We start from the raw sequence: 20,525 nt of genomic DNA, 5'->3' as shown, positions 1-20,525 counted from the left end.
TGACAATACCTATCATTTGCCGTGTCATTTACATTTCCATCGTTTATTTTGCCATAAATATCACCAAAAGACCTTAAATCACTTAGGTGGCCCTAACTCACGAAGGGCCGACCCGAATATGCCCATCTTCGAACTTAGCCTCACTATTTTGACTATCTTTCAGGGAAAAAAAAATTTTTGAAATCGGATTTGATTTACTCAAGATATCGACGTGACGGACAGACGGACAGACGGCCAGACGGACCAAATTTTTATTGCGGATTCGTCATCTATGAACATAGGCAAACACTTTGCCCTTACCGTCTGCTTCGAATTCCATCAATTACACACGGCATCGTAATCCTATAAGCCCCTTCGTACTTCGTACGGGGCTAAAAAATAGAAATTTTATTGAAGAGACCTATAACAGAAGTCGTGTGAATTAGAACTTGCTTTTTTGCAAAGTGTTTCGTTTCAAGCTCGAGCTGAAGGCGAGGGATGCAACCACACAAGGCAAAATACGAAGTTCGAAACGTAAGTTCTTTTACTCACTATGCCTCCGGAAATTGAGTGTTTACGCTCACGTAATGACTCACTAGCCGGGGGAAGTTTCCATTTTTCCGGTGTGAAGCTCTGTATCCAATGAGAGATACCTTTTCGAGCAGTATTTTTGGCAGAAAATATTTTGGATTGATCACCTGATTCATCCCAAACTGACAACATTTATATTCGTTTTAAATAGTCAAACTGTTAAAGGGCTATGGAGACTGTTTATGCCTTGACTTTATCTTCTGTACACCGTGCATTATCACTGCAATAGTAGATAGATGTAACTATATCTTTACTAATCTCTCCAGAATAAAACTGTCCTTCTTGCAATTCATATACCGGACTTTAGTTTATTAAACTGCTGCTAAAACTACAACTCTATAGTTAAATATATCTTGTTACCTACGATGGTTGTAAATATGTTTCTCGTTTCAAATATCTTCCATAGCACTGCTATACTAGCACATTCGTAGGGGCCACTGGATAGTAGATGCGTGTTTGATAAAAGATGATGAAGATAAAATGATTGCACTCATGTCATCGGCCATCGGCTTGTTATAGAGACCTGGAAGCGTGACATATAGTCATTTCCTATTGACTCCAGTGTAGCTCCTTCGAATTGATTATATAAAACTACTCACATTTTTTTGTAATTGATTTTTTAATCTATAATATAAAGTTTAATTGTTTGTTTGTTGGTTTGTTGGTTTATTGGTCTGTTGGTTTGTTTGTTTGTCTCTCTATAGGAGCCCAGACGGAAAGTCCTACAGACTTGAAACTTGGCATAACGACTAATGAGGAAAAGTTAGGAAGAACACGCGAAAATTTTTGTCATTAAAATATTCCCGAGCGAAGTCGAGTACTACACTAGTATTATAAGTTAAATGAATGAATAGGGCAATGAACGACATCTAGAAAGCGACAGATTTAGCATCGAATGAAGTAATAGATTGAATGATTTTGTTTTCGGTTCCTAAAAGGTTGAAATTAAAATTTATTTGGAATTACTTAATTACATCCGTGATACAATGCTAATGTTCTTTGATATGACAGAGGCGTCGTCATCAAACAGTCGAAACGAAAACACCTGTACAAATATTTCACGTACGAACCAACGAAATATACATAAAAAAATTTGCCTTTCAAGCGTTATAACTTGATAAAAAAGACAATAATCGTGTAAAAGTAATAAGTTGAGCTGTTTCGAAGAAAAAACAGTGTGTATACGAGTGTTTTCGAGGTAGGATTATATTATAATGGTATCAAACAGCTAAATTTAGATTTAATATTTTGTGTGAAAGTATCCCAAAAACACTCTTTAAAGAATAGATAAAAAATTGGGTATAATGAAGTCTAATTTAAGTTCATTCTTAACAAATCTATCTCAAATGTAAAAAAAGTGTTTACGATGTTATACATTATCTTACGATGTGATGGTGTTGGTAAAGAATGGTAATTCATCAGAATGGTACATTCTCACTAGGATGTATTTTCTGCTGCACGCGCCAATCGTGGTGGTAATCAGATCTGTTACTTCTTTTGTTTAAAATATCATGTTCAATCTTCTACGTTATGCTATTAAAGAGGACATTAGCCAGAGGTCATTTCTTATCTATGTCGTTGTTGTCGACACATTAGCTTCTCTTCTATTGACTTGATTTCACGTATCATTTCAATCAAATATGATCCAATTATTCAAACACAAAACATCCCACACTTGAAATGGTGATTGAATTTAATAATTCAAATAAAATGGTTGGTACATGGTACAGGCTTCTTACGATTGTATTTTTTAGTTTATGCAGATCTGAGCCGAATCAAGATATAATCCAAACATGCAGATATTTCCGAAATTCCTCGAAATTTTGCTAGGACTTCGTAATTCAAAATTGTGGTTGAAGACGATATTACAACTTCTCCTGTGTGCAGTGTTTCTGCTATCAGTAATTATATACATCTCTTTGAGGCTTCATTGTTGCGCAGAGATTTCACATTATAAACACCCATTGACTGTCGAATACACTTGCTGCTGCAGACATATATACAACACATTAAAATCGAATGTATAAACATTCCCCTTGACGTCACACACATATTGTCTGAGCTATATGTTTCTCCAACCAACGTCATCATTGCTGAATTATTTTGTAATCTTGTTCTTCGTCTGCGATTGTCCATAACACCGTAACCATCATATCCACGCAATATACAATTGGATAGTCTAACATTACAATCGGTGAAGAGATTTGTATTTAATTCTCTTGTATTCAGTTTCAATGTGTGCACGAAGCGCACAACATCGCGTTACACGAAACCAAAGTTAATAAAACGAGCAACACACAGAGAGAAAAAAAAAGTTCAAGTCCATCAAGTCGTTTCCATACAGTTGAAAAATCAATAAAGTGTTTCTTTTCGGATTGATGAACTTCTAAAAACGGAATGTTTAGGAACATGTCCAACTAGTGACTGTCTGAAATTGATTAACCCAGATGAGAATTGTTGGGAATTGTGCAATATTTTATGATTTTCTACATTCAAGGTGGTCGTAAATTAGCAAAAATTTAATGATGAGACCAAAAATGGATGTTGTCCATATGGTACAAGTGTTTGTCTTTTGGACGATCTGTTTGATTGGATTGACTGCCGGAGAATATGCTGCTGGCAAATTTGGAATATTGATGCCGAAAGTTAGACCTTACCGGGTAAGTCAATATTTTGTTAATGATTTATTAATGACCACCACAATCTGTGAGCTAACAACCAAGGGTCAGGTTATACCATTAGCAGATTTAACAATTTCGACACCTCAAACGATGCAACATAAAATATTAATCATGTAATGAATATACGATGAGTAGCAGGTCGGTGCTGGGTGAATAATGAATTTAATTGGAAATTTTATTTTTACCAGCGAGGTTAAAAGTTACAAAGCAAATTGCGTTATCAGTTTTTTTCCCATAGAGTTCACAGTATGTCGCAGCGTAAATATTCATATGGAAATTAAACCTTAATGAAAATCCACTTAGCATGTAGCTTATCTAACACTCTGTTTGTTACATTCGAACATAAAAACATATCAAACCAGTCAAACGACGTAAACGTTATGAATCAATTGTTGAGATTATTGAATGAAATTAGGATGAGTAACACATACTTCGCCCACTGATCTTATATCGATAATTCACTTTTGCACCCACCCACACAGAGTGTGCCACTCTCACTTCCGAAAGATTTCTCTTGACGGCTTTTTGTTTCAATCTTCACAAATAGTATATTTATACTGCATAATGACGCAATTGAACGAAGGGCACATTTTAAAACCTAGACGCAATTAATTAAAAGATTTTGTTTTGTAAAACTAGTTTGTAAACTTTGATCATGGCCATATGCGAAGCCCGAAGCCTCCAGATTTAGAGAAAAGGATTGCAAGATTGAACATAGAAGGCTTTAGTAGAAGAGATAGCATGGCATATGTCATAAAGCAAATTAAACTGCTTGGGTGTTTTCCTAGTAGACAATTTGGAATCAACGTTTCACTTTTCCAATATTATCTCATTTTTTTATCGATTAAAATTCATTATACAAGAATAAAGATGCAACTAAATGTAGCAAATTTCACTGATATTCCAAGGAAATCATGCTTGTGTCGAAAAAAGTTTGGTTTTGTAGCTGTGTTTGTGTTACCCTTGTTGCTCATCCTCATCTCACTTTCCAACCCACCTCTACCCAACGCAAGACAAACATTATAATTTTACTTCCTACATCATTCGTCGAAAATCTTACTTTCTGTTGCACTTTGGACTCTCTCAGCATGTACAATACCTATCTATATTCTGAGATATATGACTGTAGACGCAGAAAAAAAGTGAAACTTGGAAAGTTTCAAGAAGTAGCTGGACAAGATGAAAATCAAAATTCATTTGATTGTGCCAATTCATTCCCTTAGAACCTTTAACTGAAACTCTTCATCTTAGATATTCACAGATCTTTCCCTATAAAATCTCACTTTTTTACGATTCTTACTACATATATGATTGACGTTGACGTGTGTTTATGTTTACACGCTACTGACTAGTTATCGAAGCTTAGAAGCGGAACACGATAATTATTTAGATTGAATTAAATTGAAGGTATAGTCATTCTTCACGCAGTTGCACGTTTTAATATTGTTATTAAACTCGTCTAAGTACAGTGAGAACATACTATATGTGTCCGACACATTGGGTAGTGTCACTAGCTAGTGAAATAAATGAATTAGTAAAAAAACGATCTTCTGTCTGGGATCTGGGAATTTTGTAGCAGTATAATATTATATTGCTCAGGGAATTTTCAAAATCTCGTCTCCAGAACCAGAACATCAATTTTTTTTTGTTTATCATTCTTTAAAAATTTAAATCGAAATTTAGGGGTACGCCAACGGGTAATCAGATTTAATCTTTGGTTAATCACCGATGAATCTATTGTTAATTACTGGTTAATTAAGTTAATCAAAAAAAAAGTGCTTACACCCAAGCTTTAAATAAGATCCCTTGAAGCTCACAGTCTTTGGCAAAGGATTTAGAAATAAAATTTTAAAATTATCTTACAGCCTGAACTGTATTTGTGCACTCCAGTCAAAGTTGATTATACGAGAGACTATTATATCGGTGAGTATAAAATAGAACCATCGAGCCATAAGTGAGTTCTAATTGAAATTGTTACATCTGCCAGTCGGATTCCAACCAAATGCTTCGATGAATGTTGCTCATCACATGTTAATGTACGGGTGTGAATATCCTGGTTCCTCACAACCTGTTTGGAATTGTGGCGAAATGGCGAAAAAAGAAAATGACGAAGAGGAAACGGCCAGTCCTTGTAGACCGGGAGGCCAGTCACAAGTAAGATTCACAACTTGAACCTTTCTGAGTAGGAGCCGAAATTAATCATGCACATTGTCTCTGTAGATTATTTACGCTTGGGCTCGTGACGCTCCAGCATTAACGCTTCCAGATGGTGTTGGCTTTAAGGTGGGGAACGACTCACCGGTTAAGTACATTGTTTTACAAGTGCATTATGCTACTGTGGATAAGTTTAAAGGTGAGGTTCACAAAATATGGATGTGAATTGAGTCTTAGTGCGGTAAAAATTCAAATTTATGAAAACTTACACCTACTGTCGTTTTATTACAGACGGAAGTACTGATGATTCTGGAGTGTTCTTGCATTACACCACACAACCGTAAGTCAAATCGAATAGTTTTGCAATCATATTTAAATTTGTCGATTTCGTATAGCATGTTCAAAAGAGCCGGAGTTTTATTAATGGCAACTAACGGCGAAATCGGACCAATGAAGACCGAACACATGGAAACAGCTTGTGAAATCACTGAAGACAAGACAATGTATCCGTTCGCCTACCGTACACACACGCATTCATTAGGCAAAGTCGTTGCTGGTTACAAAGTCCGGCGAGATGAAAACGGCAAAGACAACTGGATACAACTGGGTAAACGCGATCCGCTTACACCGCAAATGTTCTACCCCATCGAAAATAATGGGACAATTGTACGTGGAGATTTCGTAGCTGCACGTTGTACAATGACAAGTAATCGAACCAGAACGACATATATCGGGTGAGTGTTTTTGCTTACTTTTGAATTAAAAAAAGGGGGAGGAAATGTAACGGTGAAATGTGGAAATCAACAGGAGATTATTTGAAGGCATAAAAGCGCACTCTCTTGCGAGGGTTAAGACCATCATAAAAAGACAATCTTGCCATTGTTTATCGACGTGTTGGGTCGTTTGAATATTGCAAATTCACATGACGCAGTAAGGAGAAATTTTTCTGAGGTTTTCGGGTTTTCGAAGCAAAACACTCGGTTCAAGCTCGGTCGAATCTAGGATGATATTAAAGTGGTTTATAGAACATAAGCTCCACGATTGCGTCCTAAACGTCCTAAAGCTCATTTTAACTTCATAATGTGGGTAGTTGCAGTGTGTTTTGTGGCCGCAACGCTATACACACTGATGACTCACTCGTATAACGTATATCTAGCCTAGATCTAGGCGAGCTATGATATCAAATAAGAACCTAACTTTCCTCAGAGAGTATTTACATACTTCGAGACGTAGCTCGGAAGTCACGTTAAGCCGATGGTCCAGACTGCATTTGTTATTGGCCGTAAAAGGCTGTGTTGTGTTGTGTATTTTCCATTATCACTGAAAAGAGACTTCTCTTTTCATTTCAGCTCTACAAATGAAGATGAAATGTGCAATTTCTATATGATGTATTACACGAATGGCGAAGAACCACTTGAAATGAAATACTGTGGCTCTCGTGGTCCGCCCGGTTATTATTGGAGTAATCCAGAAGCGGGCGTCAACAATATTCCCGATATCGAAGCGAGCACTTTATAAATGTATCCAATATATCTATAATGTCATGTAAACCAATCAAAATCTGAGGTAAAAATTTCATTTATTTACAGCCACAACAACAAAAAACCACTGCATATCGGTATCACTCGAGGTATATCTTTATACCACTTTGAACCTTATAGAAACGGCCAATCATCGACAACGGTGTCAGCTACAAGCGTTAAGCTAGTTTTTCTTTTATAAATATATATAAGTGATAGTTTTTGTATCGATCACGAGGAGATACTCTACAAAATTGAAGTACCAGATTTAATGATTCTGTTGCGATACGTTTGCCGTTTCTAATGGGTTTCAATTAAATAGCCTCGGTAACACCCAACGGAAATCCTTCGGATCCGAGAAAATCGTCCTCTTTCCGTTGAGAGGGTGTTACATTGCGGCTATTTACTTAAAATGTATGAAAATTAATTTTTTGCTGTGAATTACAAATGTTTTTTTAAATTAATTTATTTTTGTTGAGCAGTTTTTTAAGAAAAGTTTTTTTTTGTGTGACATTCTTGAAGGTCGTGTAATGACCATTTTATTCATATCGCACGACTTATAGAGTCTAAATCCCAAACAGACAATTTTTTACAATTTTAAAATTCAAGGTGGTGGTTTTAAACTTTAAAGGTGGAACGATAGAGAAAAGTATTTATTTACCAGTAATGAATGAAACGAATGATAAGACTTGTTACTAAGTACCTAGAGAGAAATGAAAGAAAATATTTTCCTATAATATACGTGTGTTGAACCAAAATGAATATAGAAAAGGTATATCAGATGATTACGGAGCGGCTACCTACTTCATTTAAAAATAATTTTTTTGTTATTTTTATAAAATGATTTACATAAAGAAAGTGTTTCCCTATTTAGCACAATTTTTTTTTATTAAACAGGAATTGGCACAAAAAGAATTATCAAAATGAAAAGTTTTAATGTTAGGTCCCCTATAATGATCGTTGAAAGTAAATTCAAAATTTTATGATCGTACTGTGTACTTAAAACAATTAAATGTGTAAAGAGAAACAAACAACTCAGAACGGGTTTCGGTGAAACGTAAACGTATCCGAAACATTTTGTCATAAAATTACGGAATGCATTCAACACCTGTGAAGAGTTAATCGAATAGTTTACGCAATATATGGACCAAAAATAAACCATTTCAAAATTCCGAATCAAATGTCTCTACCAAAAGGAATCTATATAATGATAGTATATCTAAGCGATATGAACAGTGGACAATGCATTCCAGTCTAAACTGCAAAATTCGAATGATTTCGACAATTTACAATTTTCAGCCAGCCGAATTAAAAAATGAAAATTTAGTTGTCTGAATCTATATGGTCATGGAACGAATTTTGTGGCAGAACAATTTTTTTATCGTCTTTTAATATTACGAAGCAGATTGTAAGACATCTGTCAGATGACCATTTAAAACTATTGGGAATGGTGTCAAATCATTGGATATTCGATAATTTATATAAAAAATATTTATTTTGACTTGAAAGATTTTACGTGATCATAGAGAGGCAATAGAACTGGAAAAAGTATCAAGTACTGCATATTACACATGAAAAGGTAATTGCAGGAAACGGACATTCCGTTTTAGCGAATTATAGGGAAAATATTTTTTTGCATCTTTCTTAACACTGCTGATTGTTGGTCGTAAAGAAAAATTGTTTTATTTGTGGCGACAGCTGTAAAAAAATGCAACTTTCATTTTTCTTATAATTCGCTAATACGACATGTCACCTTCTTGCATTTATTTATTCCGATGTGTCTCTGATCATTTCAAAAAACTTCAAAAGAATTTCAAATAAATAATCAAATAATCGAACGAAAAGTAATATCATTTTGTAATAATTCTGAATATATATCTCTGTATTTCAATCGATTTTGGCTTTCCCATCTCTTATCCTATCGATATAAATACTATACTTTCCTAAACAAAAACAAAAACTATTTGGATATCATAATGATAAGCTGCTGGAAATTAATCCGGCTGATACAATTTATATATCGTAGTGAATCATCAAATCAATTATCAAGAACAGAAAATATGTAAAAAATAAATAAATATGAAACAAAAAAATTATATATTTTATGTTATAATAAGAGTAAATAAATAAATACATTATACAAAACTAAGATAATTCTACACAGTAAACGTGTTTGTCTTTCACATTTATTCAGCTCGCACCAATCTCCAACTACAGTCATGGTCCCTTCAGGAACATAGTTTGTTTTCAGTGACCTACAACAATGTTGTGTACTTCGGAAGCTAGTGCTCCAGTTGCCGTTTAATTAGATTTGCGATCACAGTGGCACGTTCATACAAAATAATCCATGTCCTATAGGTTGAATCTTTATATAGAAAGTGGGAGATTATAAAATGCAAGAGATCATGCGGATTATGACACAAAATTTTCTACGCAAGAAATACCATGGGCTTGTTGTGCGAGCCCACAGTGTTCACAAAGAGATAATTACAATTCAGGATGGATGAAGGGATGGATATTTTAGATATGATCAGATGTTTAGCACTGCCTATTGCAGTTATGTGTGGCATTTGCATAGGACATGTTCAGTTCAGCTGTTTCAAACATCACGACGAATCCTATCCGCGAGCAGTCATCGCGATAGTTAATTTTTTTGTATGAAAATCCACCATATTATAACCAGATGTGGTGTGTTCCGGTATCTAATCTAAATAAAATTTAATTTTTATTTACCAACGCCTTCTTCAGCTAACTGATAACAAAATATACATAATAATTGATTTCATTTAATACTACTACTGCGCGTCCGGGTTCAGAATCCTGCAATAAAATGATTCAAGACTACAAAAATTTTCATCTCTTCTCACCGTCCGTCGAACGGCGTAAATCAAGATAACTTCTTTTAAATCGATTCTATCTCAGCAGTCCGATCTTTACAGTAAGAAAACCATACAACTGAAGTTTGTATTTTAGATGCGATCAAAGCACCTAGTAGGGTACTAGAGGTTTTTACACGTCAAATAGTGTAGTATTTTGATACCAATAATACCATTAGCAGCCTTAACGGTAATTTTGCAATGACATTATGAAAAAAATGGTATGGAAATATTCGCATGCGACGATTAAAGTACTACTTTATTTTTTTCTATTACCCTGCTAGGTGCTTTGATGCGAACCAACATAAACATTCTTGTGGGTTTGGACATTCTTGAATCGTTTGGAAACCCTTTTCATGTCTTTCAAAACTAAGGTTTTCAGATAAAACGATACCACCTTAGACTTGCTAATACTCAGTTCAAGTCTATTCTAATAAGTTTGTTAGCCCTCGGTAGAGTAGGCAAATTAAATAGATCCAAAAACGACAAAATTAAAGTCAAAATAGGTTCTATTTCATTCATATACAATCGCTAAACCGAACTGGTGTGCATACGTTATTTTGCACCAGCTGGTCCCATTTGGAATTGTATGTGACCAGCTGGTGCAAAATAACGTATGCACACCAGTTCGGTTTAGCGATTGTAGTAAAGTCGGAGCATTATAATTTGATCGATTCTACTCATTTAATTCATTTTTTCGCAATTCCGGTCCATAATCATCACCTTTCCATGCATCCATTTAATGTCGTTTTGAAGGTATTTATTTCACAGTGCGTTTTTGATTATTTTTTTCGCACTTGGGCTTTTTCACATTTTTTTCGCACGCTACATAGCTTAGTACCTTTAAGAAAGACTAAATTTTATAAATAAAAACTTTGCACAGACCAGGATTTGAACATCCAACACCAAAATTCTTCCAAACACCAAGCAACGACCATTCGGCTACAGAGTCACACAATTCTACAGAACGTATTGTTGAAGCGTACATACTAAGCATTGACTACTTGATTTTATTTAGCGCGTCTCTATACATCACATTGCAATGTGTATATAGTGTAGGTTGCTTGATCGTTCAAATGAATTCATGTTTGCATGCGAATGTTTGGTAGAAATTTTGGTAATATTTTGCATTGGAAAGGTGATTATGGCCCGAAATTGCGAAAAACGTTGTATCTACCACGGTAGGTATTCCGGTATTTTTTCGCACACGACGTCTTTTCGACCTCGGCTTCGCCTCGGATCGACAATCGACATCTAGTGCGAAAAAATACCTTCATACCTACCTTGGTAGATAAATAACTATTAAATAATTGTAGTTTTCGAAGAAATCATTTCGAAAACATTACAGTATAGAAGCTTAGACACGTGCATTTGAACGGATTACCCGCAGGTATACCGCGAGTAAACAGCTCTAATGCATATGTGTAAGCTTTTATACTGTAATGTTTTCGAAATGAATTTTTGAAAAACTACAATTATTTAAAAATGAATAGAATCGATCAAATTATAATGCTTCCACTTTAAGTATTTAAGATTTAAGTCAAAAATATACTATTTATGACTTCAAGAACCAGCTCAAAAATTTCCAATTTTCGTACCATTTGAGTTTTGTGATACATGAGTACTAAATGCATCAAGGACGGAACATCACCAAACACAATTGCTTCATTTGGGCACATCCTTTGCCATAACTCACCTAAGTTTCATCGACTTTGAGTATTTTTCCAAATGCTATATTTTTGACGCATATCATCAATTTTTTAAAAACTAATATCATCCACAGGAGTACTCAACCCAAGCCTTCCAATGACACAATAGTCATCCATGCCCTACTCTTCCTGAGAAAATTCCTCAAGGATTAAAAAACACGATTCGTGCTCCCATCAGACCCCACCGGCCACACATGGTTTATATAAAATATCTGAGGCGGGTTTTGGAGCCTCGACTATCCAGGAATATAAATCAGCCTTCAATAGTGCCAATTCTGGTATCAATATTCAATAGAATCCCTCTTAAGTATTTTCATATTTTGTGCGAAAATCACCATATAGTACTGCTAGTCAACAAGAGATGATATAACTAAAACTTGACATTGAAGTAGAACAAATATTAGCAGTGCGTAGTATGTCTATGTATATAGATGTATCTGTTGTTCTGTACCGGCTTTCAGCTGTTGTTCATTAATGAAAAAAGTACAAAATACTTAAGTCATCCGTTCATTAGTTTCTGTGATTGTTAATACAAAAACGATATGGATGTAGGCGCTGATATTATTAATGCAATATTTTCTATAATACGTTTGGTCGATGAAAAATTCAGGGAACTTGATGAACGGCAGAAATGTGAGTTTAAAATTTAGCATGAATCAATTCTCATACATCGACTCATTCGTCATTGCATTTTAGTGACCGCCGTAGTACTGGGACTATTGGCCTTTATTTCAGCTCCGTTCGTATTCTCGATTTTAGCTACCATTGTCTACTGTATCATATTAGCTTTAATCGGACTGTGCTTAGTGCTTGTTTTTGGAATTCTGACTGTGAAATTCCGTGATGAAATCAAGATACCGAATGTCGTCAACAACTTTAATGGAAACGTAATGAATATTGTGAGCAAAAAATCGTTTTCTTATCACGACAGAGTAAAGTTTATTTTACTCTGCCGTGTTTCTTATTCGACTATCAAATTTCCATTACGAAAATGGTCACTTTCAGGAGGGAAATCTCTCTGCGTGCCAAAGCCGCCTATTTGCCTCTGATAATGATAACAGGATTCAGGACTTCAGTTATAACGACAATAAGAAATTTTTACGATTGAAAATGAACTCGGACAATGACTACAGCCAAGATCATAGAAGTTATGATTATAGCAGAAAAAATACTGCCATAAGCAACCAAAGCAGTGATAATCGAAGATATATTGAGAACAATACGCTAGATATTGATGCAAATTTTTCTTTTTTTCCTTCTTCTAAACGAGCTCTTACAGGCACCTCTTGTAATTTATAATAGTGGGGCTCAACCAAAAAATAAAAATAAAAAGTAAAAAAAACCGACACCCGTTAATGTGACGGGTGTAAATCTTTCAGAAAGTTATAATTTTTTTAGGATTCCATCAGAGAATAATAAAGTGGAAGCAAATTACAATGATCGAATTTGAATTTGAAAGTCAGTATATGGGTAATTCCAGGTAATTTTAGACTTTTCGAAGTATTTTCACCTAATGAAAACCTATTTCAGTTTAAGCCCCATATTAGGTCGGTCGGCCGAAAATCTTGGGGAGATACCACCATAAAAGTGTATGCTTGTTTTTCGCAAATTTTTGAAAATTCTAGTTTATTTCACGAAACCTGAACCGATTTCACTAAACTTTTTTTTTGCTCAAAGCTATTGACAAGATGCGTAGTTTTACACCAATATGAAGTCATTGGCATGTCTCGGGGAGATATGACCAAAAAGTGTTTATATGTATTCGACTTTCCAAGATATTCTCAATAATTCTCAAATGATTTCTGTAAACTTATTTCCCTGTAGAAACGAACGCTATAATTGCAAATGACACGAAATTAAATTTTTAGAAGATTTTTGGTTCATTCTGCTTTGAAGTAAGGTGAAATCACCTCGACCCAAACGTTGCCAAAATTACATTTTTTCATATAAAAACTGAAGATCGGTGTCATTCGAAAGCTACAGCATATGACTTTACGAGAAAAATACTTTTGGCTCGATCGGGTTAGTTGGGTGAGTGAAGTAGGTAAAATCAGCTTCCCAGTGGTGATTCATCCCTCGAATTTTGACTCGTCGAGGCTATCTCGAAAAATTTTGTAACAATTTTTTTAAACGGGTTTGAGCCAAAGCAACATTTTCTGTGGGGCAAAACACAGCTCACTTTATGCCTCAGAAATGACGAAATTGGTAACGCAACTAACCCTGGAGTTACCCATATGTAGTCTTCCATACCGCCTATTTGAACTGTTTATATTGCATTTGTTAGGTTTATTATCTAGAAACAGTTCCAATGTAACGTGCATAAGCTCGACTCAGAAGTATAAACGTGCGATCGCAAGCTCAATACACCGAAAAAACATTGTTAATCGATCGAAAGCTTGTTATTTAGTTCTACTCGTTTTCAAATCACGATACGCTAAAAATCTTCATAAATCGATCATTTTAATTTACCCTGCTTTTATTTCATTTTTCTCGAATAAATATTTTTTTTTTATTCATTTGGGAATTTTATTTCTGTAAAAATCATAAAATAAAAAAATCATACCTCGGACTTTGTCGCACTTTTTCTCCGTCGGATATGAAAAATATTTTTCATGCTTCGGGCCAAAAATGAGGGGAATTTTTGATTTTTTCTCGAGTTTTCGGCCCTTTGCCGTTCGGCCTACAACTCGCGAAATTGCCTAAAATCAATCGTCCAAATCAGGCACACAAATGACTAATTCGTACCACGGACTAAAAGTCTTTTTTAGCGTATTCGATTCTTTTAGTCCTATTGAAAAAATGAAAAACTTACAGAAATTTTTGATTTGTAAAACAATGTCTCATGTACACTTAAAATTTTCAAAAATCAATAATAAAAAACGAGTATTTTAGTCCTAGGTACGAAATGTAACATTTCAGAATTTTAAGAAGTAAAATAAATCCTGCTGAGATTTAGTTTAAATGTGAAATGAAACTTGAGATTTTAAAAACTTAATTCATTTGAATTGTGTTACTTCTTCGCCTTATTTTAAAAAATCAATAAATTTTTAGTTGATTGAAAAAGGATTTGGAAGAATCTTTTTCATAGAAATTGAGTATTTTTGTGATTAAGTGCATCAAGTGGTAAAGATTGATATCGAATTTAAATGATAACCGGGAATGGAACAAAAAGTCACTATATCTGTATTTCGAGCTCATTAATTTGATCATCCCACCCTGATCAATCTAACAAGGTGTGTATGAAGAAATTCGTCGTGCTATTTTCAATTAAAATTATAAGTTGAGGTTTAACCTGAACAGCAACTTCTCCTTATAAATTGTGTGGCTAGTCAACTCAAAAATCATAAGTTTTACCCCAATTTTTTTTTTCGGAATTTTCAGAATTTAAATTCCCTAAAATAGGCCCTGCTTAGTCAAGGGAAAAATTACCTCACCACAAGCATGAGTGATCGTTTTGACAGCCACCAAATAGAGCTTTGATTCCGAAACAGCTCTTACAGTGCCGAACTGGGAATTGGATAGATTCCGGAAGGGCCTTTTGCAATTTTACATGAAAAAAGGCCTTCAAAATTTCGTGTCCTATGATAGGACACGTAGGACAATTTTTCACGCATTCACTTTTCGGTTATATTTTGAGTCAACTACTCTTTATACTATTACTATACTGCAAAAGCAATACAAAAGCGACAACGCTCACAAGAGCCACAAACACCATTTTTCTAACGAAAACCTTCTCTAAGCTGATTTATGACTGAAAAATTAAATTCTTATACTCAGGCAAAATAGTTAGCAAAATAGTCGAAAACGCAGATTTATTTCATGCGAATGAAAAACTTCAAATGTTTGAGTTTTGCCATGGTCTTGGAATCAATTTTAGAAGTATAATGAAAAATCAGTAGTTTATAATGTAGGTTAGAGAATTCAATTTCAAGAAATTGGAAAGTGGACAAGAAATACTAAATTTTATCCTAATTTCCCAGATTTCGTCGAGGAGGTCTCTTAAAGAACTTTGCAGAAAGAAATGCAGATGAGGTGACTTCTCCTCGCGAGATTTACTCTTTCTAAAGTAAACTGTTGCACATCCATTCATCCATTCGACTTCAGAAATGTGCTTAACAAACTTGTCCTACGCAGGACAGTAGGACAAGTAGGACGAATTTCCAAAAAGTAGGACAAAGTAGGAAAGTAGGACACTGTGGGAGCGCTGGGCCTTATTAAATGTATTAAATGTTATACGCCTCTTCCCGATTTCTTTAAAGGGCCGTTTGGTAGCCAGTGCGACACATATTACCGAAAAAGTCACGAATGTAGGAAAATATTGGAAAATATAGGAAAATGATAAATGTATGTAAGGTCCCTGACCGTGATTTGTGGTATGGTGAAAATTTTTAACTTTGTGCCTCATTTTCTTGGAATCCTTGCATAAATGTTGTCTCACCGATAATTCAAATGTTCAGAATCAATTCGCGCTAAATGATGACGTATTATGATGAAGAAGGACTGTCTTCACATGTGATGACTTTGACACGAACGTCAGTTGTATTTTCTTTGCTAAACAATAACATTTTCATTTTATTGAATTTATTGATAAAATGAATCTGAATTTATTGATATGTAGTTCGAAAGTGACACAATTGTTCATTCAAAACACTAAACGTCACATCAATACTGCAATTATTCAGTACATCCAAATACGAACCGTGTCAGCAGCAACTCATAACCTTAATTATCTCAAAAGAAGCTCCTGTGTTAATAGAAATAGGTGGCAATTGCATCAAGCAGCAAAGCGATTGTATTCAAGTAAAACTACCGAAAGCAGAGAAAATTGCAATGTAGGAACTATAGGTCATGTTGACCATGGTAAAACAACCTTAACAGCAGCAATCACGAAGGTATTAGCAAGTGCCGGTAACGCAAAGTACGTGCCCTACGATGAAATAGACAAGGCGCCGGAAGAGAAGGCAAGAGGTTAAGGTAAATTCCATTTGTCCGGATGACGGTGTACTAAATGCAGACCTACATGCAGGTATAACAATCAATGCAGCTCATATTGGTTACGCAACCGAAAAAAGGAGTTATGCTCACACAGATTGTCCGGGTCATGCGGATTTCATTAAGGTTTTTATTCGTAGCCTATTTTAACGACTAAAATTTTCTAATTCGACCTTCGGCAGAACATGATTTCGGGAGCGTCTCAAATGGATGGGGCTATTCTAGTCATTGCCGCCGACGACGGTCAAATGCCGCAAACCAGGGAACATCTGCTATTAGCGAAACAGGTCGGAATCGAAAAAATCATCGTTTACATCAACAAAGCAGACAAATCCGATCCGGAAACTTTGGAACTCGTTGAATTTGAAGCCAGGGACCTTCTGACCGACTTTGGCTTTGATGGTGACAAGTCTCCAGTAATTCATGGGTCAGCAACTTTGGCTCTGAATTCGGATATGTCTGACATCGGTGTACCATCGATCCATCGTTTGATGAAGGCGTTGGACGACTATTTTGATGTACCGCAGCGTGACCTCAGTTCGCCATTTCTAATGCCAGTTGATAACATGTTCACAGTACCTGGTCGGGGAACGGTTGTCATCGGAACGATACGCCGTGGCACAATAGCTAAGGATGACTCGGTCTCTCTGTTGGGTTTTAGTGAGAACATCAAAACTTCAGTTCGCGACATTCATATATTCAAACAGAGTGTTCCTAAAGTGAGCATCATTATCGCTAGTATAATAACTTCCACTCTAATCAAGTAACTTTAATTACATAGGCAACTGCTGGAGACAACGTCGGCGTCTTGTTGAGAAGCGTGAAACTATCAACTGTACTACGTGGCATGGCGCTCTGTGCTACAAACAGCGCAGATATTTGTAACTATTTCGATGCGTCCATCTACCTGCTGTCTGAAAAGGAAGGGGGTCGCCAACATCCAATTCAATCGAACTACGCTCAACAATGTTATTCCAGCACCTGGAATGTGCAATGTCGAATCGAATTGCGTAATTCATACTAATTTCAGTGTACGTGCGACAGACGGTAACATTTTTTTTTTTCATTTATTCCAGCGGATGGCGCAATCATCATGCCTGGCGAATTCGGACAAGTACGAATGAAATTATTGAAACAAATGTTCTTGATGGATGGACAACGTTTCACGATTAGGGAAAGTAATAAAACCGTTGTTGCAACTGGAATTGTCACTAAACGGCACAATTCAGTCGACTACCGAAAGACAAAATAACGAAGGAAATAATTGTTGAGAATTTGTACAGATTTCGAGCTGATTTTATTTTAGATTGAGAAAATATAATGGACGCAGAACCAATGCAAAATTTGAGTTGATTTCAGTGTTGACGGATGTTGAAGGCTGAGTATGATGCTCTTGATATTTTATTTTCTAATAGTTGAATTGCGGACGCAACGAATGTAAAAACTCGTGCGATGGATGTGGCTGGCGAAAAAGTCTTTCTTGATGAATAAGTGAACCTCAAATGGTTTCAATTTCAATTCAAATTCGATCTGATGTAGGGACTATTTTGGTGAAATTTGCCCCCACATTTTCGAGAAAATAAGACAAGGTGGAAAATTTATATGAAAAATTGGTAAAAAATGGAGAAAAAAAAGTTTTCCCAAAAAATAGTCCCTGATCTAGCGGATGCATTATTTAAGTACGATAATGCACAACTGCACTTTGTTAAGGCCGGGCTTTTTTTGTCTTTGTGGAATAATGGTCAATCGGGACAACCGAACAAAACATAAAGTCTATTCGACCTCTATCGATAAACACAAAGAACGCAGTTTGTTATTTCCTGGCGCACTTGTTGTCCTTGAATAAATAGCCTCAATACACAACACAGTCTACGTAGAGTGTGTGTTTGCTTTTTTTTAGGACGGGAAGTCCTAATGAAACAGGGAATATTTAATGATTTAATCTCTAACACCATGTTTTGGCGAGTTATACAGCAAGCTGCATGCAATGTAACCTAGCCTATCTTTTATCGAACGTTTTTTTCGAGTCTACTCTAAATAAGAGTACTGAATCTGGAGAGTGTATCAGTGTATCATACAAATTATTCATACTAAATGATATCCTCTATTTGGCAGGTGTCACTACGATAACTGACGCTTGAAGTGCGTTGGTTAAGCCCAAATTTTAAAAAAATCCTAAAATCAGGAATATTTTAGAAAACTCACCAAATTCGAGAAAGAATTTCTTAAAAATAGGGTCTGATACCCATGGCACAATTTGACGTGTTGATTTCACTTTTCTCTTCGCTTCGTTTTTGGTTTTAATTTTTTACTTTTAAATTTAAACCCCTGGCTATATGGTTGACGTTCTAGACTTCTTGATCGATTTTTTAAAAGCATCTTTGTGTACAACATTTTTTTGTTGTAGTTTAATAGTTGCTCGGCCTGTTGCTGTACGTAATAAAAAATAGAGGTAGCTCTGTGCCGCATCAAACAAATTTAAACAAACAAAAAGAAAAGAAAATTCAACTGGACAACAGTCAACAATTACTGTTCAACATGAGTGGTCTGGACTCGAAACTAATCGATGAGTTTAAATTGGTTCCCGCATTGTACGACAGAACTCATGCAAAATTTAAGGACAAAGCATTCGTTGAAAACGCTTGGAACAACATAGCCGAACAACTTTGCTATGACGTGAACATTCTCAAGGACCGGATGTATCAATTAAGAAATCGGTACAATGTGGAAAAACGTAGATTGCAATCACTGCGAGATGACGGTCTACCGAATCCAAAACCTATGTGGCCCCTATACCATAACCTCAACTTCCTCAGCAGTCACATAAGACAACGGAAATCCTATAAAACGATGAGAATGCGAACAGTTACCGTTGAAGCGGGCTTTCGTGGTTTTACCAAAGCGGAAGGATGTCGTTTCGTTCGTCCATATGCGACAGATCGAACTGTTGAAATAAAAAATGAAGTTGGAGATCAGCTCAATCTGAATGGCGATGCCGATGAATCTATGGATACCAGCAGAATATCGCAAACACTTCGAAACATTGACAGATTGAAGCAATCCCTTCTGGCCGATAACGATTTTTCCGGCATAGTTTCACCAGAAAAAATTCTAAAAAATCATCATCCATCACAAAAGTTTGAGGCGTTTGGTTCGTTTGTCAGTGATTCTTTGCAAGATTTACCTGAGAACAACGCGCTGGAAATAATTGCAAGATTTACCAGCGAAATTGTTCAAGCAATAATCGAACATGGACTGGAGTCTTCCAATTGTTAAGCTACCGGAATATTTTGATATGTTAAATGAGAAATGAGAATATGAGAGAAATCTGTTTTTGTTACACACATTTAGTAAAATAAAACTTTAAATTGCGTTAAATAATGCGTTAAATTTTCTAATTTCCCAAATGTGTGATTCTTATTCATTTAATATCGTTTGCGATTCAATTAGCTTAAACCGATGCCAATCTCTCAACAATCTATGCACATTCTCTTTCAAGTTTTATCTGATTGATCATTCCAACGAAAAGACAACAAGTCTATCTTTTCGTCAAAGCGAGCCTCATCTCAGCAGAGTTATACACAGGAAATGAGTTAGGAGATCTGTCATAGAATCGTAAAAAGTGGAGATTTCCAAAGCTATTAATTGTATTAATTGACTTGACAGACTATAGATTGCATACACAAGGCTCACAGATTTTTTGAACAAGAAAAAGAAAACCCAAAAGCTGATTGCTTCTGAGGTTTTAAATTATTTAGTGAAAATCGACACTCTCAGCCACTTCGTTGTTTAAGACTAATTCGGAAAAGTTTTTAGCAAAAATTAAAACACTGTCGAAGTAGGTAGACGCATAACTAGAGAAACAAAGTTGAAAAGTCGAGTTAACGTGTACATTTTGTTGATTCGAGACGAAGCCGAGGTCAATGATCAACCGTGACTTTTCATTTTTATCACGAGCTGTGTAACACAGCTTTACATGCGAAGTACAAAGAATAGGGTTTTAATAGCACATTACGCATATGT

General features: G+C 35.5%; 3 protein-coding genes and 1 long non-coding RNA gene across 5 annotated transcripts; all 4 read left to right on the top strand.

Annotated features, from left to right (window-relative positions):
- The first annotated feature begins 1,678 nt into the window (after positions 1-1,678).
- Positions 1,679-7,644, top strand: LOC119080175 (peptidylglycine alpha-hydroxylating monooxygenase). Of its 2 annotated transcripts, XM_037188400.1 has the most exons (8): positions 1,679-1,768; positions 3,068-3,230; positions 5,117-5,174; positions 5,239-5,405; positions 5,472-5,604; positions 5,697-5,745; positions 5,801-6,139; positions 6,755-7,644. In XM_037188400.1, exons 2-8 carry the CDS (start codon positions 3,093-3,095, stop codon positions 6,921-6,923), a joined length of 1,053 nt encoding a protein of 350 aa, XP_037044295.1. In that variant the 5' UTR covers positions 1,679-1,768; positions 3,068-3,092; the 3' UTR covers positions 6,924-7,644. The 2 variants fall into 2 exon arrangements, with proteins under 2 accessions (XP_037044295.1, XP_037044297.1); XM_037188402.1 differs by lacking the exon at positions 1,679-1,768 and having other exon boundaries at positions 2,663-3,230.
- Positions 7,645-11,977: 4,333 nt separating this feature from the next.
- Positions 11,978-14,000, top strand: LOC119080176. Its single transcript, XR_005088287.1, has 3 exons — positions 11,978-12,143; positions 12,207-12,409; positions 12,516-14,000. It is a non-coding gene; the product is annotated as an uncharacterized LOC119080176 (long non-coding RNA).
- Positions 14,001-16,019: 2,019 nt separating this feature from the next.
- Positions 16,020-17,845, top strand: LOC119080174 (elongation factor Tu). The gene is made up of 5 exons (XM_037188399.1): positions 16,020-16,478; positions 16,537-16,628; positions 16,685-17,221; positions 17,284-17,512; positions 17,579-17,845. Exons 1-5 carry the CDS (start codon positions 16,103-16,105, stop codon positions 17,752-17,754), a joined length of 1,410 nt encoding a protein of 469 aa, XP_037044294.1. The 5' UTR covers positions 16,020-16,102; the 3' UTR covers positions 17,755-17,845.
- A 1,195-nt stretch (positions 17,846-19,040) lies between these two features.
- LOC119081083 lies at positions 19,041-19,778 on the top strand. The gene has a single exon (XM_037189825.1). It carries the CDS (start codon positions 19,041-19,043, stop codon positions 19,776-19,778), a length of 738 nt encoding a protein of 245 aa, XP_037045720.1.
- Positions 19,779-20,525: the final 747 nt, after the last annotated feature.

This window comes from Bradysia coprophila, unplaced genomic scaffold (genome assembly GCF_014529535.1).
Source record: "Bradysia coprophila strain Holo2 unplaced genomic scaffold, BU_Bcop_v1 contig_350, whole genome shotgun sequence".
NCBI lineage: Eukaryota > Metazoa > Arthropoda > Insecta > Diptera > Sciaridae > Bradysia > Bradysia coprophila.
This window is presented reverse-complemented; position numbering and strand designations above follow the sequence as displayed.

Excerpts from the sequence above, each read along its gene's own strand:
- LOC119080175 (XM_037188400.1), top strand. The coding sequence starts at position 3,093 with ATGATGAGACCAAAAATGGATGTTGTCCATATGGTACAAGTGTTTGTC. Across the intron at positions 5,605-5,696 it reads TACTGTGGATAAGTTTAAAG|ACGGAAGTACTGATGATTCT; the intron begins GTGAGGTTCACA and ends GTTTTATTACAG. Across the intron at positions 5,746-5,800 it reads TTGCATTACACCACACAACC|CATGTTCAAAAGAGCCGGAG; the intron begins GTAAGTCAAATC and ends GATTTCGTATAG.
- LOC119080174 (XM_037188399.1), top strand. The coding sequence starts at position 16,103 with ATGAATCTGAATTTATTGATATGTAGTTCGAAAGTGACACAATTGTTC. Across the intron at positions 16,479-16,536 it reads GCCGGAAGAGAAGGCAAGAG|GTATAACAATCAATGCAGCT; the intron begins GTTAAGGTAAAT and ends ACCTACATGCAG. Across the intron at positions 16,629-16,684 it reads GTCATGCGGATTTCATTAAG|AACATGATTTCGGGAGCGTC; the intron begins GTTTTTATTCGT and ends GACCTTCGGCAG.
- LOC119081083 (XM_037189825.1), top strand. The coding sequence starts at position 19,041 with ATGAGTGGTCTGGACTCGAAACTAATCGATGAGTTTAAATTGGTTCCC.